We start from the raw sequence: 25,535 nt of genomic DNA, 5'->3' as shown, positions 1-25,535 counted from the left end.
AAGACTGCTCAGACACGCTGTCAGGTTAGCATGGTAAAATCACCGGGGTCAGATTGCTAGAAGACAGACCAGGAAGTTCTCAGAAGTCTCAAAGGAAGGGACAGATGTGGAAGAAGTTCATCCAGGTAGAAACAGTTCTGGAAGAGGAAAGAAAGCAAGCCAGTGCCTTATTTCTCTGCACATCTGGATGCTAGAACAGAAGATTGTAGGCATGTCAGCACCCTGAAGTCCTGAGTCCACGAAAGTAAGGACGTCAAGGACATCAACGAGCTTTCCCCTGGATTCTATCATCTACACTGCCGGGGGCAAACAATTAGATAAAATACTATTCTGAAACAGAATAAGGTGAACAGAAAAAAAAAGATTGAACGGAAGAACCTAGGAAGTGAGTTGGGTTCAGTACGATGTGGCTTGAGTTTGTTCAATCCTCAGCATGAGGGGAAGGAGGGCATAGGAGGCAAAATGGAAAAAAGACAGAGCTTGGGACAGAAGCCCAGTCAGTGGCACAGGCCTAGAACCCAGCCCTGCACAAGTTTAGGCGGGGTTTCAAATACAAGCTTCCTGATGGAACCCCTCAGAAGTCTGTAATGTTCATAAGGAAAGCAGAAACAGGGGGCTGACAATTAAAGGAGAAATTACTGAGTAAGTAATTTTTTAAAAAGATCAGTAAAATATGTTGTGTGTGTGCAAGAGTAAAAAAATGCAGATATGAATACAAAGTTGTAAATCTTTTTTTAAAATACACAAAGCATGCTCATCACCTTAAATGGAAATAAACTCAAGTCACGGAAAAATACCATTTTGAAGAAAACATAAATTGCCAAAATTAATTTCAAGAAGAGAAAGAAAACATGACAGATTTTTAGTCTGGCAGATTTTTTGAAATACTGGTTGGTTAGCAGCCGCTAGGACCAGGCAAGAGGCCAAAACAAATTAAAGTCTGGTGTAATTCCCCCTGGAGAACCAGACCATTTCTGTCAGGAAAGCTCCTTCAGAGTGGATGGGAGATAGGGAGTTAAGAAACTCTCAAGCTCAGCGTTCTGTAGACCTCAGCACTGAGAAACATGATATTAAAGTGTTGAGTGGAATCTGGCTGTGTTCTAAATCAGTGACAGGACATGGGCAGTGGGACCTGTTCCAGAGTTCTAGTGTGGTCACTCCTTCACCTGTCTGCAAGCCGACTTCCGGGACACTGAGAAAGCACTGTGCTTTTGAAACTTCTGTACTGTAATGATAATTGAAGCTGGACGGGCAGACTTTCTCTCCACCATGCGTGTTCAAGGGTCAAACTCAACCTTGTAGCAAGTGCGCTGTCCACTGACCCATCTCAACAGCCCCTGCAATTTAAAAGATTTAGTAAGACTAAGGTATCTAACAGCAGTGATCCCAGAAGTTCAGTGTCTAAGTGCAGGTCAGTGTGGGCAGTGCAGGCCCATGATCCCAACACTGGAGGATCAGGAGCTCCAGGGTACAGCCTCATGAGCCTAGGTAAGACCCTGCAGAGAGAGGAAGAGAGGGGAGCAGGAAGAAAAGGAAAGGAATTGTTAACAGACAGAATCTTAGAATCAGAGACTTACAGGTCTAGGGAAGCAGAGCCAGAATAAAGTTAAAAGGCAAATATCCAAGGACAATAGGTTGGGAGATAAAGGGTTAATGTCCTTCCTATAGAAAGCTTTTCTAGGTCAGAAAATGGACTGAGGGCATTGGCATTCTTGAGAAGAGAAAAATCAGAGGCTAGTGTGCTGGGTTTGTTTACACAAGGCTCTGGTTTCTCTTCTCAAATTGGTAGTTGGGCCTGAAGAGAGACAGCTCTGTATGTAAGGGCACTTCTTGCCCTTACAGAGGACCTGGGTTCATTTCCCAGAAGCCACATAGTGGTTCACAGCCTTCTGTAACCACGGTCCTAGGGGATCCAGCACACTCGTCTGACCTCCAAGAAGGTGCACATACATTTATGCAGGTAAAACATTCATGCACATAAATAAAGAAATCTAAAACAAAAGTCTAAGACTAGGTGTTTTTTGGTTTTGTTTTGTTTTTTAATTAGTATCAGGGCTAAGGAGAAGGTTCTGTGGGTAAGTGCTGACTGTGCAGAGTACGCTAACTAAGCCAAGAGTGGCTGGCCCTCATGTTTGGGGTGAGGAGGAATAGGCACAGCTCTCGGAGCTCACTGGCCATCCATGCTACCTACTGGTAGATACCACTTCCACATAAGACGGAGGATACAGAGGAAGACACCAGCCTATGGTCTCCACGCAATACACAAGAACAATATACAGTAAATAATAATAATGTTACTAAACTCAGCTGGAGTTTTGGGAAGTGCATTTACCTGCATTTCCACCTAGTCAGGAGTTTAAGGCAGGGGAGTTCTTTGAGCTCAGGAGTTTAAGACCACCCCAGGCAATATAGCTAAGACCTCATCTCCAAATATACATATGTGTGTACACACACATGCAGCTATTGCCCACAGGTAGAAAAGGCTGTAAGGCCATGGGTGTGCTTCAAAGATGCACTTTTGTACCCAGTCCTGAAGGTCGGATGTACCAGAAGGATCGGATCCTGCAGGCAGCAGGTATGGTGGCCATCCCAGCGTGAGCACAGTGCAGAAGGATCACACCAGGTCTTGGCCCTCTGGAGAGAGCGTAGGATCAGTGGTAATACAAGCTGCGGTGTGCTGCTGAGAACTTTGGTTGGTATTTGGTCAGCATTACCACACCGCAGCAGCTTACAGTGTGCTGTGCAGCGTAAGTCTGCTCTCCTGACTCTCGGGCATTGAAAGGGGTGTGTGTCACAGTGTGTGTTCTGTTTAACCCACACAGGGGCGTGGAACATAGAGCAGTAGGTGAGGAGACCCTCAGCTCAGCACATAGCCAAGTAGCCTGCCCTGGGAAGAGCAGAGCGTAGGCGAGGGGAGGGAAGGGCACTGCAGTGAGTCACATCCCCCACTGTCCTCAGTCAGCTGGTTTTCATCGCACTGGAGCTGCCCCTTTGCTGTAGCTTCGTGATGCCTGTCCTGAGTGAAGGCTATAGCATTTGACTGCATCCAGGTGGCCATTAGGAGTCTCAGCAGAGCGAGTGACAGAGGAACTTGCTGTTGACAAGCAGATAAAGCAGAAGACTTTCTCCTTTAAGTGTTCAGTGTGTAGGGCTTGGGCGTGTTACACCTGGGGTTTTGTTACACCTTGAAGTGTTTGTAATGGGTGTAGAGCGAGGTCTGACATGGTGCTTGCCATGTTGACTGAATAAAGAAATGAATTCTGTGTTTGTTTGGTTTCAGTTGTTTTGGTTTGGATTTTGCTTGAGGAAAAGGCTTTTTTTTATGTAGTTGGAGGTTTTCTAGGCCTGATTCTTAAGTCATGCCACGTGCCTACTCATACCAATTCAGCTGCATGCCAGATTCTGTTAAAATTCATATACTTAAGAAAATTAGCGGACTAACAAGCTGGCTCAGTGGGTAAAGACACTTGCCACCAATTCTGCCAACCTGAGTTTTATGCCCACAGCCTGTGTGATGGGAGAGAGCCAATTCCCAGTCGTCTTCTAACCTTGACCTGCACTCATGGGGTGCTCTAAGTGTGCACGCTAAATAAATACGTTTAAAAAAGGAAGATGACGGGGCTGGGGATTTAGCTCAGCGGTAGGCGCTTACCTAGGAAGCGCAAGGCCCTGTTGATCCCAGCTCGAAAAAAAGAACCAAAAAAAAAAAAAAAAAAAAAAAAAGGAAGATGACAAAAACTGACCATTTAAGACTGAAGGTGACCGCTCTGTGTTCAGCAGGTACATCTGCTGTGGCAGTGCTAAGATGCTGCCCGTGCTAGGCTTCAGACTGCTCGCCCAGGCTGACGCCTTACCAACCGATGACATTAAACCGGACTCCTTGCCTACATCCCCACCTGTAGACCGCACACTCACACACACGTGTGCATACTCACGCTGTGCCTTCACAGCAGATGCCATCTGCCCGTCAGCCAGCCCTCCTGGAAGTGGTAGTGCCTGTGACAGTGTCTGCGCATTCTGCCTCTGGTGCCTAAAAATACGTCACAATTGTCACCTTTTCCCAACAGCTTCTTTTGCTCCAATAAGCTTTGCCATCAAAGCCAAAGAAAACGACCTACTTCCCCTGGAAAAAAACCGCGTCAAGCTGGACGATGATAGTGAGGAAGATGAGGAAAGCAGGGAGTGCCAGGAAAGCACAAGCAGTGTGGCCAACCCCAGCCCAGCCGCAGCCCCTCCCTCTGCGGTGGTGGAGGAGAAGAAACCGCAGCTTACCCAGGAGGAGCTCGAAGCTAAGCAAGGTTTGTCGATAGCTTTTAAAGTTCTTGAAAGAAAGAAGACAAATGTGAGAGTTTTGTGCTAAGACTGAACTAAAGCCTGGAGCCATGCAGGGGCTTTCTGCAAGTCCTGTGTGCAATGCCTTAGCTTGATGCAGTGCCCTTGGCGGTCTGTACTCAGAGCAGCCTAATGCGCTAAGCGGGCGGCTCTAATGGAGACGCACTTTGTACTTGGACGACAGCCCCGGGGTGAGACACCAGGCCTGGACTCCCAGCTCTGGTTAATGCACCACACTGGGAGAGGCCCTTTGTGGGAATGTCTTTCAGCAGAACCGTCAGCCGTTAAAGATGATGCCTGCCAGAGCTGATTTCTCAGTCCTGGTTCATCTTCGGGGGTCACAGCATGGCCAGTAGCATATGGGCTGGGGCTGGAACAGTGCTGCAGAGCTTGCCCAGCCTTTTGGGGACCTCTGTGTCTCCAAAATAAGTTGTCTTCCTCAGTGAGGTGGCTACGCGGTGAATGCATTTGTGCTTTTCTGTTCTAACTGCTTTTCTTGGCTTGTGTTTCTGGGTACGCATGAACAGACCATACAGCCCTGACTAAAGGACTCTTGGAGCCAGTGTCCTCCAGAGGAGAGCATGCTGTGGGCCACAGGTGCTCTCCCTCAGTGCACTTTCAGTCACACTGCTGTGTTTGCGCTGCTCCCTGTGTGCGAGCTCAGCAGTTTGTCATGCCCTCTGGACTCAGACACTTGTACAGGGCATCATTCCTTGCCGACTTGGAGTGTGCTGGGCTCCTGTGCATGAGAGCCATTCTGTGATTTCCGGTGTCCAGCCCAGCTTCTGCCATCGTGGAACCCCTTCAACCTCGCTGCCTTTGAAAATAAAGTGAACCTCCCCCCAAAAGCCATAATAAGTTTATTTTCCTCAAAGTGTTGGTCTGTCCAGGTGTCTACCTGCTTTGAGGTTAGTATTGAAATGGCAGTGTTATAGCACCAGAAGGTGCCTATGAAAATCAGAAATAAAATGCTGCTTGCTGTAGACTCTGCCTTCCTTGTTTTCCTTAGCAAAACAAAAGCTGGAGGACCGCCTTGCTGCTGCCGCCCGGGAAAAGCTAGCTCAGGCGTCCAAGGAGTCGAAGGAGAAGCAGCTTCAGGCTGAGCGGAAGAGGAAAGCTGCTTTGTTTCTGCAGACCTTAAAAAACCCTCTTCCAGATGCAGAAGTTGGAAAACTTGAGGAGAGCACTTTCGGAGTTGAGGTACATAGGATGTCCCGATGGCATGTGTGGGTTTGCAGTAGATGAAAGTTGGTCTGGACTCACCTCTGGCTTTTTAGCCTGAGTCAGAGGCCAGCAGCCCAGCACCTGCCTCCAGCACAGTCCAGACTTTGCTAATAGCTTTGAGTCTGAAGAGAACCTGAGACCCTATAAACAGACCAGACTCGGCTGCACTCTCAGAGCACATAGGTGTGGGTCCTAATCAGGAAGCCCAGCTCATGGCCACCATGTAGGGCCTCAGTGGTTGCAGCCACATTGTTGAGCTTACACTTGGGGGCAGAGATCTCAACACCAGCACCTAGATCCTGTATTGTACTGTAATTTTAGAAAGGTAAAGCAGCCACCCATGACTTCTTTGGGTGTAGCTCTGAGGTAGAGCACTAGTGTGTGGGAGGCCCTGAGCTCATCCGCAACACCAAGAGGTCATGGAGAACCCAGGCAGCTCCTTCCTAAGTGCGGACCGTGAACAGGATCCTCACATGGTACCTTAGGATGCTCTTGAGTGGAGGGATGGGAAGCAATGCCTAGCTCCCGGAACCTCAGTGGACAGGGTTGGGGGTGGCTGTGTTCAGGGAAAATTCTGGTCATGCCTGTCTGTCTCCGAGTGTTTTTAAATAGCCTTTATGCTTGGTGTCTTAGTTAAGGTTGTATTGCTGTGAAAACCAGCATTTAACTGGGGCTGCCTTCCAGTTCAGAGATTTAGTCTCTCATCATCATGACAGGCAGCGTGGTGGCTCTTAGGCAGAAATGCTGGAGAGGAGCTGAGCGTTCTGAGCCCACCCCAACGAGATACTTTCTCCGAGGCCACACCTCCCCATAGTGGCACTGCCTGTGGGCCTGTGGAGGCCATTTTCATTCAGACTACAGCACTTGGCTTTCCTTCTTAATGTAGGACAGCCCTTTGCCCTTGTTTGCTATTGCTGGAAAGAAAAGGGGGGGCTAGAACTCACACATTTTAGGGTTGCAGGCATGTGCTGCCGTGCCTGGCTCCTTCACCCCTTTTAACTTTAATTACATTGATACTTTAGAGTCTGCAATGGTTAAAGTTGCCCATCTCCTGAATGTCCAGAGCTGCTGTTTCCATAGTCCGCCTAGCATCTTTTTAGTGGTTCTGTCCTCGGGATAACCTCTGCACTGCCCTTCTCAGAATGAGCTTTTCAAAGAGGTCACAGAACCCCACTAGGGCACCATGACCCCCATTTCCCAGAGCCCCAGAGATAGGCTGTCTTCTGGTTCCTCAGACAAAGCCTATTCCTGCAGAAATGGAGGAACAGAGTACACACAGATGGGGCAGCCATTATGCACTATACCCTTGGATGAGGGATTTGGGAGGCACTGTGGTGTGGGGTTTGCAGGAGGGAGTGCAGGAGCATGAGCTCTGCAGCTATGGAGAGACATGGACATCAAGGAGAGAACGCTTGGTAAGGGCGTACTTGGCCTGACTGAATCTCTTGTTGTTTCACCAGCCTTTGGACAGTGAACAGAGGTTGACACATCTGTAAGGCTGGACTGTAACTCAGTTGGTAGTGTGCATACCTGGCATGCACAGGGTCCTAGGCATGTCCTCGACATATGTTAGCATGCTGTAATGCCAGCAGTACAGAGGTAGAGGTGGGGGTTGAGACGGTCTGGGTCATCCTTGCGTATGACAGGGTCAAAGTCAGCCTGCACGCCATGAGACCTCGTCTGGAAGTTGGGGGAATGCTAAGGCAGGACAGTGTGGGGAGGCTCAGTGGATAGGGACGCTTGCTGCCAAGGCCAACAGGCGTGGTACCCACATGGTGGAAAGAGACAGCTGACTCAGAAAGCTGTCCTCTGACCTCCACTTGCACACAATGAGAAACAGATAACGTACAGTAAATAAATAAAGTATGTAACCACAGCTACAGATAGAGAAAAACAAGTCGTGGTTGCAAGGTTGACTCTGTGTTCTCAGAATCTGGCTGTTTTTGTGAGAACTCAGTCTATCAAAGTTGTTTGTCGTCAGCCTGCTGGCAGCACCACAGTGCTGACCCAGCTTGTACCTTCTCTCAGAGTGGCTCCATTCTTGTCTGCCAGCCTTGGCCCTGTCTGTAATCCATGGATGTTTGATTGGAATGGTCTCCCTGGTTGCGTGTGCACACAAAGATTATCTCAGCAGAGCTTTCTCAACAGAAAGGCTGTGTGAGGAGAGCAGTTGGTGATCAGTGTCTGATTGCTTTGAAACAAAAGGGCCCATAATAAACAGTCTATAAATGATAGTCAAACCCAAAATGTTACTGATCTCAAGAACCTTGGTGGAATATACTTCCCTTGACTCTGCCAAGTACCTTGATATATATACTTGGCCTACAGATGTTGGCACATTCACCCAGTTACCACATAGATGTAGACAGGAGTTCTTACAGGCTCCAAAAGGTTAGGAGAGAAGGTCACAGGTGGTACTAGTAGATCTGTCGGGGCAGAGACTAGCCCAGCCAGCTCCTCGGGACGGGCAGGTGCCCACAAGGCAGCATTCCACCATGCACGTATAACATGGTCTGCCCAGTGCCATTGGTCATAGAGATAATTTTACATATCCAGGTATGATTTTAACTGATATCTTTAGTGATGTTACTGGATGGATATGGTGGCCCACACCTTTAATCCTAGCACTCAGGCAAATCTCTATGAATTCCAGGCCAGCCAGAGCTACATAGGTGTGACCCTATCTAAAAAAAAGGAAGAGAGAGAGGTCAATGACATGCTAAATCTTTAAGCAGTCTATACAGCAGCCAAGGACAGTGCATCAGTGGTGGTGAGCCTGTCTGTGGTTCAGCAGAGTGGCCTAAGCAGCAGGGAGCTCAGTGAGAGGCTGATAACTGCAGGGAGCCGTCTGGCCTCGGCTCAGCCCACTGGGCAGCTTTTGTCACTGTGAGCTAGCAGTTCTGTAAGAGTCGTGTACAGGGGATACTCACCAGCTGCCTTGGAAGATAGGGCCCACCTCCCTACAGTTGCAGGTTTACAAATGCATGTGCACACCACTTCTGTCCCCATCCCATCCCATCCCAGGGCTTCACACAGCTGGGGCAGTACGGGGTGCTGATCACACAGTGTCTGCCTTGACATTTTCCATAAACCTACTGGTAAATCTTCCAGGCACAAAATGAGAACAATGTAGTATTCAATGACTAGTTAAAACTACATTTCTCCTGAAAGGCCAGAGAGATTTTGTTTGTCTTTTGAGACAAACTCACTCTAACCCAGGCCAGTGTAGAATTAACTTTGTAGTCCAAGCAGGCCTCAAACTCAAAGAAGTTTTCTTATCTCTGCCTCCCACATGCTTCAATCACAGGTTTGATCCAGCTCCCACAGCAAGGGGATTTTTATATATAACCACGGAAAGGTGGTCTTTCCTCGGAGATAAGAGCTGTCTACCCAAAGTGTTGTATTCTCTATTGACACCCACACATTCACTTTTCTGTTTCCAGGAAACTGGTGTCATGCCCTGTCCTCTGCTGGTTGGAGGTAGAACCCTGCCCATGTTGGAAGGGAAGCCTCCAGAAAGACCTTCAAGTAGATGCAGAGACCCACCAAGAGAAGAAGAAAGAGAGAAGAAGAAGAAGAAGCACAAAAAACGGTCTCGGACGAGGTCCCGCTCCCCCAAGTACCACTCGTCTTCCAAGCCCAGGTCTAGATCCCACTCCAAAGCAAAGCACTCCCTGCCCAGTGCCTACCGGACAGTGCGGCGGTCGAGGTGGGTGTGCTGGTACTCGTGCTCTCTTGCTCCTTCTGCCCTTCACTCTGAGCCTTCTCCTGGCACTCTGTAAAGCCAGCAGTAAGATGAGCACAGGCTGGAGTGTGTGTGGGATGTGTGTGTCTGCAAATCCAAAGGAGATCTTTCATAAACCATTGTCAGGCTTTTCCGAGCTCACCAGTCACTGCAGGTTCAATGATTGGTTTGTGCTTCTTATCTCTGCATAGCTCACTCACACTTCACTCGAGGTGGAAGCAAGAGGAGCTCCAGTTCAAGGCCAGTCTCAGCTACACCAGGGTTATAGCTCAGTCAGTACATCCTGCTGCAGAGCATGAGGGCTTGAGTGACTAAGCCGGGCATGGTGGTGCATACCTCTAATTCTAGCATAGGGAGGTGGGGGTAGCTGGGGCCCATTGTCAAGGCAACCTAGCCTACTGAGCAAAGTCCAGGCCAGTGAGCAATCTTGTCTTAAAATAAGGTGAATGGACTGGCTTTGGGGGCATAAAACTTCCTCCTAGTACTCAGGAGGCAGAGGCAGAGGCAGAGGCAGGTGGATCTCTGTGAGTTCAAGGCCAACCTGGTCTAGATAGCAACTTGAAGGCTAAATATGGCTACATAGTAAGACCACTCTCAAAAATCAATACTCAAACAAAAAACCCACAATGAATGACTGCTGCCTGTGATCCTAGTGCTTGGAGGGTGGAGGCAGGAGGATCACGGTGTTCACGACTATCTTTAGCCGTATGGTAGATTGAGAACATGAGGCTGCCTCCTAGGGAGTGGGGAGATAGGGCTCTACAGATTATAAAATGAGCCTGGCACACGTGCGGAGTTGTAGACATTCATAGGCTGCCATGCTGGAGTTGTCTGTGTGAGTGGACTTCCTGTGCTGAGTGCTTCTGACTGCAGGGCAGCCGCCCTCCGCTCAGGCTGTGCTCAGACTCTGCACAGAGCCTGAAGTGAGCATGAGTGAGGCCCCGTGTGCATGTTTCCTCTTCTCCGTCTCTGCTCTCCAGTCTACCCACAAGCTCTCGGTGTAAGGCGCGAGGTGTCCAGGTCAGCATTGCTGGCAGCAGAGTTAGTAAACGTGCACTTGCAGGATGCCAGAGACACCCTTAGTTTTGGAGCTCAGCATTCTGTGGTGAGATGGAGACCGAGAGCGTCAGTCTTTAGTTCTCAGCCTGCCCTGGGTTCCCATGGTGCCTGGACTCTGCTCGGGTGACCTCACACACCCAGCATTTAACTCCAGGTGCTCACCTTATTCTGGGATGGTGTCAGCCCTGTTCATAGACACTGGTGTCCTATGTTCTTGGATGCACAGTGTTCTCTCAGATGTGCTAAAAGTACTCCACACCAAGCCCAGGACTGACAAATGTCTGACCTCCTGTCTTCATTAGGGGTAGACTTGTCTTCATGGAGAGTCTTTGTCTCTAGTTCTTAGAAGAGCAACACTTTGAACCTTTACTACACACACGCAGAAACCTTGCTATTTCTTTATTAAATGAACAGTTTTTCAGTCGTGCTTTAATTTTTTTAACACACCTAAAATTTGTGTTACAGATCCAAACCGCACAGGCACACCAATCCATCAGGCTCATGCAGGCCAGTCACTTCTCCCTGATTTCCTCTACTCCAGACAAAGGGAAGAGCAATTCCCTCATGGTTCCCAGGCCTGGAGAGAGGGCTCCCAGGCCCTTGCTCCCTGCACCTACCCATGCTAATCTCAACGTGTGGCACAGACTGCCACTGACTTCTTACCTGTGCTCTGTCTGTCCAGCCTGAGTTTACAGTAGACTTAGATTTGCATGGTTTATACAGGGGCATTATTTATAACACTGCACCTTCAGTGTCTGCAGGTCCAAGGAGCAAAACCCTACTCCTTAGTTTAATTCTCAGTTAAAAGACAAAATGAAGCTGAAGTTTTTCTGACCATTATTTCTTCTCTTACGGTAGGCTACCAGTCTTAATTTAACCTTCAGTGAAAATGTTTTACAGTGTCAGGGCTGGTTGTTCTCAAAGCCCCAAACATCGGTTTCTGTGGCCAAGGTGGGATCAGAAAAGAAGCTTTTGGTTTGTCTGGTTAAATAACCCAGGTACTTTATGGCCGAGACAAGTCCATCTTTAGTGTTTGGTTTTTACAGTTTAGATAAGGTACCAAGACAAGGTATAGGCTTGCTACAGAGTAAGAGTATTTGCACTGTGGCCCCCTTTTAGCTCCTCTGTCCACACAACACCAGGAGCTGGAATGCAGGCCCCGGAAGGCACCGGCCTTGGCTGCACAGCGGACCTGAGGCCTCTATCCACTTGTTCTTGCAAGAGGCTAAAATAGAGGCCTGTGCTTTATGAGACAGGGTCATGTTTTCCCGAGCTGAGAGCAGAGCTGCTTGCCCACCGCGGGCCCTGCCAGCACTCTGGCTCCAGGATAGAAGCAGTTGGAAAGCCGTGGGTATGGCAGGTGCAGTAGCTGTGCCTGTGATCACCGCACTCAGACTTCAGCAGGAGCGAGCAGTCTAGCGCCAGCCTGCTGCCATACATGCTAAGACAGGAAAACACCAAATAAAATGTTGCAGTTGTGACTGAAACAGGCGAGCAGGCTCCGTCCTACTGTGAGCTGTTGACATTCTAACCATAGTGAAGAAAGTGCTGGCGATGCTGTCATCATCTTGTCTTTAACTATCCTTTCAGGTAAAGGAACCCATTACCATGGTAACATCTACAGTAGGACATCCTTACCAGGCCTCACACAGCCTAAGTGGTCAAAGTAAAATGCTGTAGTTGTTGGCCTTCTCTGGTGGTCGCATACTGCAACCGAAGTGCATAATCCTCTCTATATTAAGTGTCTCTGGTCCCACTTAAAATGCAAGACAGTATGGTTTTTGTTTACTGTGTGATCTGCTCGTAGGACAGAAGCTTTGCTTACTCCATATGTCCAAACTGTAGGTGGCTTTGGATCTGCAAAGGCAAGTTTTTCGTAATAAAAATCCTTAGTTTCATAACGCTCAGTACCTCAAAAAGCGTGGTGGTTATGAGGATTTGAGTCAGCTCTCACCCAGGGGTAAATCTTATCCCTGGTGTGGCTCCTGCTCGTTCTTGTGCTGTGGACAGCTGTCACTCTTACCGAGGTGAAGCAGCAGGCACGCAAGTAAATTGTGTGTAATGGCATGGGTGTTAGTGAACTGACTTATACCAGGGAAGCATGAAGATACACTTACCTGTTAACTTCTGAAGTCACTTTCCTTCAGTGTTCGAGTCTCGATCCATTGGAGAGGATCTGTATGATAAAGATATTCTTTATGGATAACTCCATAATCCCTTCAAATGAGGGAGGGGTGCACGGCAATGCGATTCTGTTTGACCCTGCTAGTTTCATGTAGCATTTGGTAAGAAAGCTGGCATGGTGGTGCACACTTTATTCCCAGCCATCAGGAGGCAGAGGCAGGCAGATCTCTGAGGCCAGCCTGGTCTGCAGAGCAATTTCCAGGACAGCCAAGGCTACCCAGAGAAACTCTGTCAAAAAAACAAAAACAAAAGAAACAAACAAAAAAGCCACAAAGCACTCGTACAGGCATTGAGGTTCTATAACATTGGCGTTCTAGTTTGGTTTTAAATTGGTGGATGAGTCTTTACTATTGTTTCCCAATAAACTGTAACAAACTAGCAAAGGAAATTCAATCCCCCAAGCCTGTCTTTTAAAGGAAGAAAGGGGATGGTTGGAACTTCCTGTGTTCCTGCAGGGTAACCTGTGGCCAAGCCAGGCAAGGCTCAGATACCTGGGCTTCACAATGCCAGACCTGTGAATGGGACGAACCCAATGCAGTTAACCTTCACATCCGTAGCCAGTTCCCACTGGGTTAGATCCACAGCCTGGCTGCCGAGTCACCTCTTGCTATCAGTCCCACAGCTGTGAGAAGCCCTGGAGCAGGGAGAGGAGCAGTGGAATGGTTTGTGTAGGTGCAGACACTGGTGTTCAGACAGTAGTTGGAGTTTTATCATTAAGAATTTCCTGCTTCCAAGAGCAAAAAGCATTGTGGTCATTCAGAAAGGGATGTCTTGGTTGTACTATGCCTGGAAGTTTTTAATTGAGACCAGTTTGTCTTCTTTAAGAAGGCCCATGGTGACGTCACACTACTGATTTACTAGTAGGCTGGGATTCCTGGCTCTTGCCCTGTCCTGTCGTCAATATTAAGAGCCTGGTTAACAGAATTAAAAGCATTAAGGCTTAATTAAAGTGAAACCTACAGAATTACCGGCTGCTATTTGGTGCCCTGTTCTGAGCAGGGCTTCCTTCCCAGAAGAGTTGAACTGTACTGGGAACAGCCACTGTGTTCTGAAGAATTCATAATACTAATGGCCACTGCAAAACAGTATTGTACTTCAACGTTTTCAATGTGCAGGCATTTAAACTAACTTATTTTTCCTAATTGTTGAGTTTATTGTAGAATTCTATGCTAAGCATCCATAGGTGCTAAAGCTTTGAGTGAGCGAGCGGAGCTTTCTCACGGCTCTGGTAGCACCCAGCCCGGCACATTTCATTCTGAGTGTGAAGTATGTGCCTCCGACCGCAGGCCCTCAGCCTCCCCAGGGATCTTGAGTGTGGAGCCTTGTCCCAGCAGCTCGGCAGTGGCGGCAGCACAGCAGGAGAGTTATCAGGCAGCCTCGGCCTCGAGCAGCTTTGACTCCTGGAGCTCTTTTGAGGGGAAACCTGGTAAACCGTCAAGGTGTCTGACTGCCCCCACCTCTGTAGTCTTTGTAGCCTAGGGAAGGTCTGGGGAGGCGCCACCTAGACCAGCCCTACTGAAGAGACCAGCATAGGTTCACTGGGGCCAGGATGCGGCCAGAACTTGATTCCTCAACAACTCTGTGTCGTTGTTATTGGGAGGGAAGAATTTGTTCTGCTTAGAATGAGTCAATGAAGAACTTTTTCAAATTTTGGAATCAAACTGCTCTCTCAATACTGGTTTTTAGTAGGTTGTCATGGAAACCAAACAAAGAGAGAAGTTTGGGTTTGGTAGGGCTTTTTTTCCCCCCAAAATTTCTGCTTATTACAGATTTTCCTGAAATAGCAGATGGTTGGAGAACTAAAATAAGTCTCAAGCCATCATTGAGGAGCCCTTTATTAAGGACCTCCATACACACAAGGATGAGAGGGACTCGAGGGTCTGTCTTGCCATTTGTGGAGTATGTCCCGGCATGAATCAAAAAGAACAAGTATTCATAGCTGGGGTTTGCTTAAAGTAGTCAGGCCGGCATGAGGCATCGTGTTCTGAGCAGGTGCAGGGTTTGGGCTTCATGCCAGTGGGTCTGTAGTGTGTGTTCCTGATACCTCCTGCCACACGGCCTGAGATGAGTGACAGGGAGGGCAAGGTGCAGCCTGCAGGTCTTGGCTTCTCAACCTTTAGTTTCTCCTGACTGCCAGTATCCAGGCACCTTTCCCTGCCTGAGGGAAGGAGCAGCCTCGGGGAGCTGAAAGCCTCAGGCAGGAGAGAGAGAGCACAAGGCAAGCGGGGAAGCTCGAGCACAGCCTCCTGGAGACCCAAGCCTTGCTGTAGTGCAGGCAGGGGTGGGGAGAGGCGCTGTGCCTCCAAGCTGGTGTCAGGATGCAGGGCCCATCTGCACAGCCTGCGTCTCAGACAGGGCCTCGCTCGCCTCATGCTAGGGAGGTGCACACTACTTAGACTCGGCCTTAAACAGAGCTAATAGTCCACCTTGTTGTCTGTCTAGGTCACGGTCTCGGTCCCCAAGAAGGAGAGCTCACTCTCCAGAGAGACGACGGGAAGACAGGAGTGTCCCCACAGCCTACCGGATGAGCGGCAGCCCTGGAGTCAGCAGGAAACGGACCCGTTCCAGGTAGGCTACCATGCCTCACAGGGAGAAAACCTGGTCTTCTGAAGTCTTGGTGTCTGTCGCCTGAGTGAAACAGTCGCAGATTATGGGAGGGCGCAGTCCCCGTCTTCAGTAGTAGCGTCTCTCAGGATCACGTGAGTCCAGAGCACAGTTGTGTCCATGCCTGTGGAGCCCTCACATGGCTTTTCTCTGGACTCTGTTCTTCCTTAACACTAGCCCAGGGCTCTTGCTGTCTCTGCTGGATCTGCCCCAGGCCCTCTTCACTGTCTTCAGGGAACAGTCAACTAGGAAAATGCAAACATCTTATCTCAGTGTCCTGCTTTGTCTCCAGTAATGACCACTGGACCTGGGTGCTATGTGATGGATGATGAGTGGGGAAGAGAATAGGTCCAGGCTCTGGCTTTGGGCCATTTCTAGGTATCTATCTCCATTGTAAGGACAACAAGGAGGTCAGCCAGCATGGTTGTAGAGCAGAAGTCCCAGCCATAGTTTACCTGTTACCCTGTGAGCCATAGTTTCCTCCACCTAGTGAGAACCCCAGCTGTCCTGCCCGCACATTCTCGAACACTCTCTCTGGCTCTTGTCTAACTTTGGGAGACCCTGCCTACACTCTGTGGTGCCTGCCTCTGGCTGTGTCGATCACCTTCCATCCCTGTAGCACACTTTCTGGGGTAAACCGCTTACAGAGAATGAGGAGTTATTTTGATTAGCGTTGGAGGTCCCAGTCTATCAGTCCTGTTGCTTCGGGCCAGTGCTGAGGCAGTGAATTGTTGTGGGAGCACATGTTAGGGCCAAACCCTTTGTCTAGTTACCAGGCAGCAAAAAGGAAGGGCTGGTCCCTCTGCAGGGCATGTCCCTACTACCTTCCTCTACGTCCCTCTTGAAGGCACCAGGCCATCCTGCAGCAGCACCTAGGGACCAAGTGTTTTAGGCCTTGGGAGAGGCTGGAAATCCAGTGGCAGGGGGGTAGCCACTCCATAGGAGCCATGCTCCAGCTTGGGTGCTGCCCTGGAACATCTTCCTTTGTTCCTATCAACTAGTGTCGCCTAGTGGATTGCACTAGTTCCCAATTGGACAGGACTGGTCAGCCCTCCTCCGGTCATGGGAAAACACAGCCAGAAAGGGCTAGAATCTTTAGAGGACAGACCCTGGATTACAGGTGAACAGGGCACTTCGGAGCCCCAGCTATTTGGCCACCATGCTACCTACAGGGCATGAATAGAGTGGTGACCACAGAATCCTCGCCTCTGGAGGCAGTAAGGTGAAGTAGCACAAAGCAGCCTGTCAGCTGGTCACAGGATAGGTGTTGATTGGGGAAAGGAGATCGCTTCTGTAACCTGAAAAGCCAGCAGAGGAGCTTTGAGGCTGATGAGTGTCAGTAAAGGTTTCGATACAAGTTCACATTTATAAATCACATTCTAGCCGTCGTAATCCTCCCAGCTATTGCAATACACAGAATTCATTCCTGAAGCAAGTGGTTTAACATTTGAAGTTCATCATCACCTTTGGTATATGTAAAGGGCATGGTCTAAAATTAATTTTTACAGCAAAAGATCTTTCTCAACAGAAGAATTCTTGCTTTGCCCTCAAATTAACCTTTACATTCAAAGGGAGATGATGGGAGAAGGTGGTAGAGGGGCCGCTCCGCTGTCCACAGTGCAGGGAGCGATCCCGGTCTTAGGCACGGGACTTCTGAGGCCTCTGACTCTTCTGCTGGAGCACCGTCTGCCTAAAAAAAAAACGACTGCCCCGGGGGCCTCAGCTGAACCCCGCTGCTTCCCCAGGAGCACAGCCACTGAGAGCGTGCAGCTGCTGGCCACCGTGTTCTCCACTGCAGGCCTGGAGCTGCTCCACTTGCCGTCCGGCACCTTTAGTCCTGTCTCAGTCTCCCTCCACACTGCCATCTCAGCATATAGAGCTGAGGCCTGTGCTGATTCAGTCACTCTGATACTTGGCATCCCCCAGATAGGGGTGCCCTGCTGCGCTCTACTGCAGTGGGAACCAGTTTCCTGCAGACTGATCACCACCTGCTAACTAAGGTGTTGGGGAGTTTTTCTTTTCATTTCGTTTTGTTTTTCAAAACAGGTTTTTTCTGTGTGTCCCTGGCTGTACTAAAACTCACTCTATAAACCAGGCTGGCCTCAAACTCAGAGATTTGCCTGCCTTTGCCTTCCTGGTGCTGGGAACATGCGTGCGCCACCACTGCCCTGCCCAGTAACTACGTACGGGTCTTAACATGATACTGAGAGCACCTCACACATTTGGTCAACAGCTCACTAGGCTGCCTGTCCCCTCCTGCTTCCCTGTGGCTCCACCCACTGCCCTTCCTTCCTACGTTGCAAGAGTACAGGCCAGCAATCCTGCAGGACCGCAGTACTCGGCATGGAAGGACACCTTAACTTAGGATGTCCCTCAGCTAACGGTGCCTCTGCCTTGACCTTCCAGTGGGCCCTGCCACAACCACTAGTGACAGCAACAATGGCTACGTTCTGGTCCCCTCTCTCCTCTGTTGTTCCCGGCCCCTCCCTTGCTCATCACTGTGACAGACTCCAGGAGCCTCCAAGCCAGTTGTCACCTTGTTCTGTGTCTGGCCTTGGTGCTTCTCCAACCCCAGTGTGCAGACTCCCCACTGCCTTTCCTGCCCCGCTCTTCCTTTCTGCTTTATTTTTATCCCATTATTATGTGCGTGAGTGTTGGCATGCGTGTGCATCCCATGCATGCTGGGTGCCTGCGAAGGCCGGAAGAGATCCGGAGTTACACTTGGTTGTGATTTGCTCTATGGGTGTGAAGAATGGAACCCGGGTTCTCTGGAAGAGCAGTCAGTGCTTTTAACCTCTGAGCCATCTCTCCAGCCCATCCCACTGCCTTTTGGCGAAGGTTTGGAAATCAGGCTCTGAGCCTGGTGCACATTTTCAGAGTGCAGTGTGGTAGACAGGGCGTAGCAGTGTACACCTGTGACCTCGCTGTTGAACACTCGGAAGGTGGAGAAAGAAGCTTCAAGAGGTCCAGGTTATTCATAGCTAAACAGGTTCATGAGACACTGGCTCAAACAGCACAAGAAAATTGGTAAAGCATGACCGCACACAGCAGCATCCAAGCACAGACGCCGTGAGCGTGCGTCGTGAGCCGTGTTTCCCTAGAGTCTGGAATTCCCACTGCAGTCACCTGGATGCGCTGGCTCCTTACTGAAGGCAGGAACGTGTCCACAGGAGTGGCTGCTTCCCATTGCAGTTCGGCTGCAAAGCCCTGCATGCAGCATAGCATCTGAAGTTCATGGCTGAAAGGCTCGCACCGTGTGCAGAGGGTTACTCATTCAACGGGACCTTGCAAAATGAGAAGATGTCTGTTACAGTTCCTGCAAGAACCGGGGAAAACATAGCTGGAAAGCAAGAGGGCGGGGATGGCACCTGCTGCCACACTCACCAGCCTGAGTTTGGTCTCTGAAGCCCACATGTTGGAAAAGAGAACCGACTCCCACAATCTGTCCTCACACACACACACATACACACACACACAAGTATGTGTGTGCACACACAAAATAAGTAAATAGAAATTTTTAAAAGATGTGAGGAAGCGGGGATAGTACACACGCCTCTAATCCCACACTCAGGAGGTAGAGGCCAGCCTGCTTACACAGTTCCAGGACAGCCAGGCTACATAGTGAGACCCTGTCTCAAAAAACAAAGCAAAAAATATTTTCTCAAGTAAATGAACAAAAGCTGAGAAGATATAAAACAATAAAAACTTCACTCAAAGAAAACAGCAGCTCAGGAAGGGAAAGGAAAACAAACAAGGCAGAGGGTGGGTGGTGGGCAGGCCAGGCAGTCCCAGGCTTGTTTATAAAAAGGTGGCCTCGGAGACCCTGGGCTGCCAGCAGTGCTAGGGGCAAAGCCAAGGCCCCTCATGGCTAAACAAAGCTCTCTGCTATGGAGCTGCATCCCGTCTCAGACAGTTTAGGGCCTGGCTCAGTGGGTAGAGGACTCAAGACCCTGCTTCAGTCGAGCATGAACGGCCTGCCTATAGATGGCAAGTGACAGGAGCAGAAGGGATCATCTCTGCCACATGGCTAGTTTGAAGCCAGCCTGGACTAAGTGGAACTTTTGTTCCCCAAAAAAAAAAAAAAAAAAAGACACTTTAAAAATAAATACACTTACAGGAGATTTTAAAAGGCAAGGAAGATGTACTTCCCTGTTCTCATGGCAGGAAAGTGATAGCTGACTCTGAGGCAGGATGTGATGCTCAAAATGTGTGCAAAAATGCAACGATGGCTGTTCAGTGCTTTGAAGAGAAACAGCAGTGCACACACAGAGCAGACACCAGAGACTCCCAGCCATGGCCAGTGGCCCAGGGGCACAACACTGACCAGGACAGTGGTGCTTGGTATTCTCTTACACAGCGTGGTGTGCAGAGACCTGTGACAGTATGGAGAGTCACAGCACACGCCATGCACCCTGGCTGAGAGGCGATCACTGGGAAAGAGTCAGCCATGCTTGGAGTGTGTGATGTGAAGTATGGCCTTTCTCTTGTATGGGAGCCACCTAGGAAAAAAGTCGCTCTCTGTGAGGTCTGCACTGTCTACAAGAGGAACAGTGTAGGGGCGTGGCCAGAAGCAAGGAGAGCGGAGCGTGAGAGGAGATGGTGGAGATGATGTGAACGTGAGAGGAGATGGTGGCAAAGAAGACAGCAGTGTAAAGGAACAGCTAGAGTTGTTCACAGGGCATAGTCGAAGGATTGGTTGATAAGCAGGAAAGGCCTACAGACCTGGATAATAAGGAAATTCTGTCTTTCTGAGAGATGGACAGGGTCCCAAACTGACAGGAGAAGGACATCATTTGATTGGTCCTCGTTGTGTTTAGGAAAATCCAGTTTAGGAATTGGAATTTACATCTTAGAACTTTGCCCCAACTCCAGCCTGTTTTTCCCTGCGAATCCAGCTTGCAGGAATCAGGGAACTGCTCACTCTTCCACCTTCTCCATGGAGAGAAACGCACTCCCCACTCACCGCCAACCATACTGACTAATCCCTAAGCCGGCAATGACGCTGTGCGTATGCTGTGCGTATTCGTGTTCAAGACAGTACTCTGAGAATCAGCCTCTCCTCAGCTCTAGCAAAGCCTACTACTCACAGCTCCTGTCCTCTCTGCTCTGTGGATCCAACCAACCCCAGCACAGATCCATCTCCAGCCTTCTGAGGAACTGGCAGACAGACAGAGACCATGCCAGTCAAAGAACAAAGCCAAGCTTCATGATGAAGCACTGACTGCAACTCCCTCAGAGCCCACGCTGCGGCCTGGGCCTGTGGTTAGACCACAGCACTGGAGCAGTTCATTGGGACCAGAGAGGCCCCCAGCAGGATGAGAAAGAACAAACTACACACGTTAGTTCAGTTTAGATCAGCATCTAAGTGCACAAGCCAGAACCAGAAAACTGTGTCCCTGAGACTGCTTAGGGCGTCGAGAACCCTGCTGTGTTGGGGAGATGGCTATGTCAGTAAAGTCCCTGCCACACAAGCAGGAAGACCTGAGCTCTGTGTGCAGGATGCACATAAAAAGCCAGACTGGTGGCATGTGCTTGGATACCAGGACCAGGGAGACAGATAGGCAGCCCCCCTAGGACTCCACAGGCAGGCAGAGCTCTGAGTTTGAGGCCAGCCTGGGCTTCACAGTGAGGACCTGTCTCCAAAACGAAAACAGAAAACCAAAATGGATAGCGACTGAAGAATGAAGTCTGAGGGTGTCCTCCACACACTTGTGGACGCCACCCACAAGAGGACAGAAGAGACTTCACCAAGGGAGGAAAGTGCAGTACAGTCGGTGTCGTTAAAGTCAAATACCTTCCTCCAGGGATAAGTAAGAGACCAAGTGGTTAATCCTCCTGTGAAAAAGTCACCCATGGTGCCTGGGTCTGACCCAGAAGCCACTGATGACAGAGACACATTGGTTAGCAGTGTGCACTCAGATGTTGCTGAACATTGGCGTTCAGGAGTAAGGGACACACAGCGGTTCCGCTTTGCTTAGTGTGAGCGCGTGAGGGCTTGCTGACCCGTTTTCACAGTTACAGACACCGCTTAGTTTCTTACAAGTTACAGGTACTCCTGCGGGACTTCAGAGCTGCTCTCCCCAGAGTGCACTGGGAACATTTGGTCAAGAAGCAAGGAGAGGTGAAGTGGCCATGCGCAGTTTTACAGGAGACCAGGAGCACTGCAGAGCCACACACACAGTGGTATGGGTTGGTTCCTACAGAACGGAGGTCACGATTGAGTGTGAAGGATGGCATAGGCTGGAAAGTATACTGAGGGAATGTTCTAGAACAACAAGCTGCAGTGTTGCATTGGCCACTCAGCAACAGCACAGAGGGCCAAGTTGCAAAGTGCACCTCAGCAACTTCAGAAGTGAGCAAACTGCTTCGCTCCTGCAGAAACTTGACTTCTTCCCATGTGCGGTCAGACTGTTGAGACTAGACGGCCTGGTGAGATGGCTCGGCAAGTAAGGGCGCTTTGCTATGCAAGCCTGGCAGCCTGGGTTTGATCCCCAGGACTCAGGAAAGGGTGGAAGAGTGGGAAAACTATCGACTGTCATCCTCTGACCTTCGTATTTGCACACACTCTTCTCTTTTTTTTTTTAAATACTATTTATTTAATGTATATGAGTTCACTGTAGCTGTCTTCAGACACACCAGAAGAGGGCATCAGATCCCATTACAGATGGCTATGAGCCACCATGTGGTTGCTGGGAATTGAACTCAGGACCTCTGGAAGAGCAGTCAGTGCCCTTAACCGCTGAGCCATCTCTCCAGAACCTTTTTTTTTTTTTTTTTTAAGTATTTGCACATTCTCATGCGAGTGTGCACGCACGCAAGCACACACACACACACACACACTAAACCAAGCTCACAGTTCAGGTTAGGAAGCTGTTCACTCTTTTTTTTTTTGGTTCTTTTTTTCAGAGCTGGGGACCGAACCCAGGGCCTTGCGCTTCCTAGGCAAGCGCTCTACCACTGAGCTAAATCCCCAACCCCGAAGCTGTTCACTCTTACTCAGCATATAGCTACAAAGGCTTGGCTAGCTTTGTGGTCCTGACCATCCTGGGCTTCCCCCTCTGAAATCCAGCTTGTCTGTGTACACAGACACCCCAGCCCAGCAGCTCTCCCATGTGTCCCGTATCTGAACCATTTCCACTTAGATCCATGTCTCCTCGCTAAAGGACACCGGGCTGCCACCCACAACTCCAACCCAGGGACACTGCCTTCCAGGAGCTAAACCTCAGTCACAGGCTGCTGTGCTGGGCTCCCAAGGCAGCTGTGCTCCTCAGGCCTGGCAGTCTGCTCTCACCTGGGTGGTACACAGAAAGCCAGGCTGGAACACTGGGGTGACACGGCTGGCCTTGTAAGGGCCTCTGTGCTGGGTCTGGTGCCCATGTGGGGCTCCCTGACCCTCTGCTGGTGCTTGTCAGCCTGAAAGCACCTGTGGGCACTGGAGAGTATGGGGACAGTTTGTGTCATGGCACCAAAGAAATACGGGGCAATCACACGGCCTAACATGAGACGGTACAACCCAGTGTAGCAGATGATTCAGCCTTGTTGATCAGTGGCTGTGTGGACAGGCTTTGGTGGGCCCTCCCTGGAGGATAGAGGGCTGGGCCAGGTTGGGAAGGGGCTCTGATTCCTCTGGAAACCCAAATACCCTGGAGCCAGGTTCCTGGTGATCACAGAGAGAAATGGCGGGCAATGATTTACCAGTGTTCCCATCCTCAAGTGGACACACTGTGAAAGATACAAGAGTACAGGGGTTGGGGATTTAGCTCAGTGGTAGAGCACTTGCCTATGCAAGCGCAAGGCCCTGGGTTCGGTCCCCAGCTCCAAAAAAAAGAAAAAAAGAAAAAAAGGAAAAAAAAAAAAAAAATACAGGAGTACAGGGAGGCTGCCTGGTAGTGTCCTGCAGCGCAGGAGAAAGGAAAGGGCCCAGGAGTCAGAGATAAGTTTGCAGATCATCTCAAGACAGACTCAGTGGGAGGCGACTCAGGCTGGCAGTGATGCTGTCCTGTGTGCTGGGGGTTCCAAGTCTGCGTCCTCCTAGTCTGCCCACCCTGTGTTCATGTGTGCACACATCTGTACATGGTAGAACGAGCTAGGCATTTTCAGCAGATGGACCCATGTCTACAGGATTTGGCTGATAATTTCCTCTCGTTTGGCATGAATGAGAAAGCAGTATAGACTTTTCCTAGAGGCTTTTCTTTGGTGGTTATCTTGGCATTTTCAATGCAAATAGATTGTTCGTTGTACATTAAATGCCAGACGTTTCCCTCGGACTAAGCTTCCCCTGTGCAGAGGCTGGCTGCTGGATGGCCCTTTAACACCCGGCACCCTGTGGATGCACAGGCTCAATTGACTGAAGGTTATAGCTGTCTACATGCGTGTGAGGCTGGGGATGTGCTCAGCTGCGTGCACGATGCCCTGGATTCAGTTTGCCTGTGCCACGCAAACCAATCGTGACTGCATCTGTAGTCCCAGAACTTAGGGGGTAGAAGAAGGAAGGTGAGGAGCTTAAGGTCATCCTCAGCCTCACAGTTAGTTCAAGCCATCCTAGAGTATATGTCCCCTGTGCGGAGAGGCTCCTGACACGTTCACACTGCCCTCTTGTCAGTCCCTGCGTGTGCCCTGACGAGCACGTCCCTTTCAGAAGTCCCCATGAGAAGAAGAAGAAACGGCGCTCACGCTCTCGCACCAAGGCCAAGGCCCGGTCGCAGTCGACTTCGCCGAGTAAACAGGCAGCACAGCGTCCCTCGGCCCACTCAGCCCACTCGGCCAGCATCTCTCCTGTGGAGAGCAGAGGTTCCTCCCAGGAACGATCCAGGTAACCATGACCTCTGGGTGGCTCAGTAGGAAGGAGCAAGGGGAGGGCAGTGAGGCCTGGACGGCACCCACTGTGAGTGCCTCCACCCATCCCCACCATCTGCTGTGCAGGACTCAGAAGGTCTGAGACAGACGGGATTTCAGGAGGTTATTCCTATTGGGATTGCCTTGAAGTCTGGGGGTCTTGAGTGTCCATGCCTGCTCCATGAGGAATACAGCTCACCCAAGGGTCAGCATCTGAAAGGCCCCATCCTAGACGGAGTGTAGAAAGCCCCAACCACCAGGATGTGGGTGTTATCCACATCCACAGAAGCCTTACATGGGAACCAAAAGCCACTGGGGGTGTTCTGATCCTAGTGGCCTTACCGTGGGTGCCTCCGTCCTTAGCCTCTTCTTTGCAAGCATTTACGTAATGGCGCTGTTAGAGTGTGAGTTAGTTTCATTTTGTGAGGCACTTGAAGTGGGTATACAAATGCGTGCTCCTGGGGTGGGAAGGTGGCTGGGTGGGGCAGATGCTCACCATGTACGCACAGGGACCTGAAGCTGTACTCTACGGGGCATGGGAACTGCTCTTCAGATTGTGGGGGATGTCTGACCCTCCATTCTTCCCTCTGCATTTAGGGGGGTTTCTCAGGAAAAAGATGGCCAGATCTCCTCAGCAATCGTCTCCTCTGTGCAGAGCAAAATAACTCAGGTAAGATGGGGTGCTCTCGTTCTTTCCACTTTTTATAATTTTCTCCTGATAATTTTCCTTCTCACCCCATGTTTCACCAGCACTGACCCAGTCAAAATCTTGGGCTGGTTACCTATTGACTCTGGTTCTGGCCTGCCACAGCCAAGTACTATGTCAGAGCCTAGCAGGAAAGAGAAGGAGTCACTTCCTGGGGAGCCGCACCTCCCAAAGGAAGCTCATGTCCCTGTGGGGTGGCCATGCTGTGGAGTCTCTCTCTCCACAGGTGACACATCCTAGGCTCTGCCTATACCCTCAGGCCACATGGGGTCACAGATGTGGGAGGTTCATGACAAGACAAAGAGGTTGACTTTGGTCCCTGTGTGGCCTGGAAAGGTTTGCAGCTGCATACATTACTTGAAGGCATGGCTACTGGAAGCTCTGCCTCCTGTCCTCACCACGGCCCCCTCACAAATCTGCTCAGCGGGAGGCTCAGGTTTCCTTCATGTCTCCCACACAGGATCTCATGGCCAAAGTAAGAGCAATGCTCGCAGCTTCAAAAAACCTGCAGACCAGCGCGTCCTGAGAGGGCAGCCACGGAGCCAGCCCCTGGCGAGCAGCATGGCTGTGGCCCTGGCTGTGGCTACAGGTGCTGGGCTACTGCTCAGAGCAGCCCCAGTCCAGAAGTCAGAGGCTGAGCTGCAAGCTCTGTGCCGACCTCCATGCGGCTATCCAGGTTCTCCAGCCCGACTCCCGGGGTCAGTCGGTGGCTTTTGTAAATTTTTGGTGACATTTTCTGTTTCAGATTTTTGACCAGCAGTCTCTTACCTGTATATATGTAAATATATCATGTTTCTGTGAAAATGTATTATCAAATAAAATGGGAAACACCTTTTCTAGCTAGCA

General features: G+C 50.0%; 1 protein-coding gene across 3 annotated transcripts in view; it reads left to right on the top strand.

Annotated features, from left to right (window-relative positions):
• The window catches only part of Sfswap (splicing factor SWAP), a 70,396-nt gene extending 44,861 nt beyond the window's left edge, over positions 1 to 25,535 (top strand). For 2 of the 3 annotated variants that reach the window (XM_032887155.1, XM_032887156.1), the window contains 7 exons: positions 4,068 to 4,298; positions 5,342 to 5,532; positions 9,000 to 9,265; positions 14,987 to 15,112; positions 23,787 to 23,960; positions 24,581 to 24,653; positions 25,150 to 25,535. In XM_032887155.1, coding sequence (XP_032743046.1) covers positions 4,068 to 4,298; positions 5,342 to 5,532; positions 9,000 to 9,265; positions 14,987 to 15,112; positions 23,787 to 23,960; positions 24,581 to 24,653; positions 25,150 to 25,215 — 1,127 coding nt within the window. In that variant the 3' untranslated portion in view covers positions 25,216 to 25,535. Of the gene's footprint in view, positions 1 to 4,067; positions 4,299 to 5,341; positions 5,533 to 8,999; positions 9,266 to 13,830; positions 13,984 to 14,986; positions 15,113 to 23,786; positions 23,961 to 24,580; positions 24,654 to 25,149 lie in introns of all 3 variants that reach the window. The other variant, XM_032887154.1, reaches the window with a different exon arrangement.

Source organism: Rattus rattus, chromosome 16 (assembly GCF_011064425.1).
Source record: "Rattus rattus isolate New Zealand chromosome 16, Rrattus_CSIRO_v1, whole genome shotgun sequence".
Classification (NCBI taxonomy): domain Eukaryota; kingdom Metazoa; phylum Chordata; class Mammalia; order Rodentia; family Muridae; genus Rattus; species Rattus rattus.
This window is presented reverse-complemented; position numbering and strand designations above follow the sequence as displayed.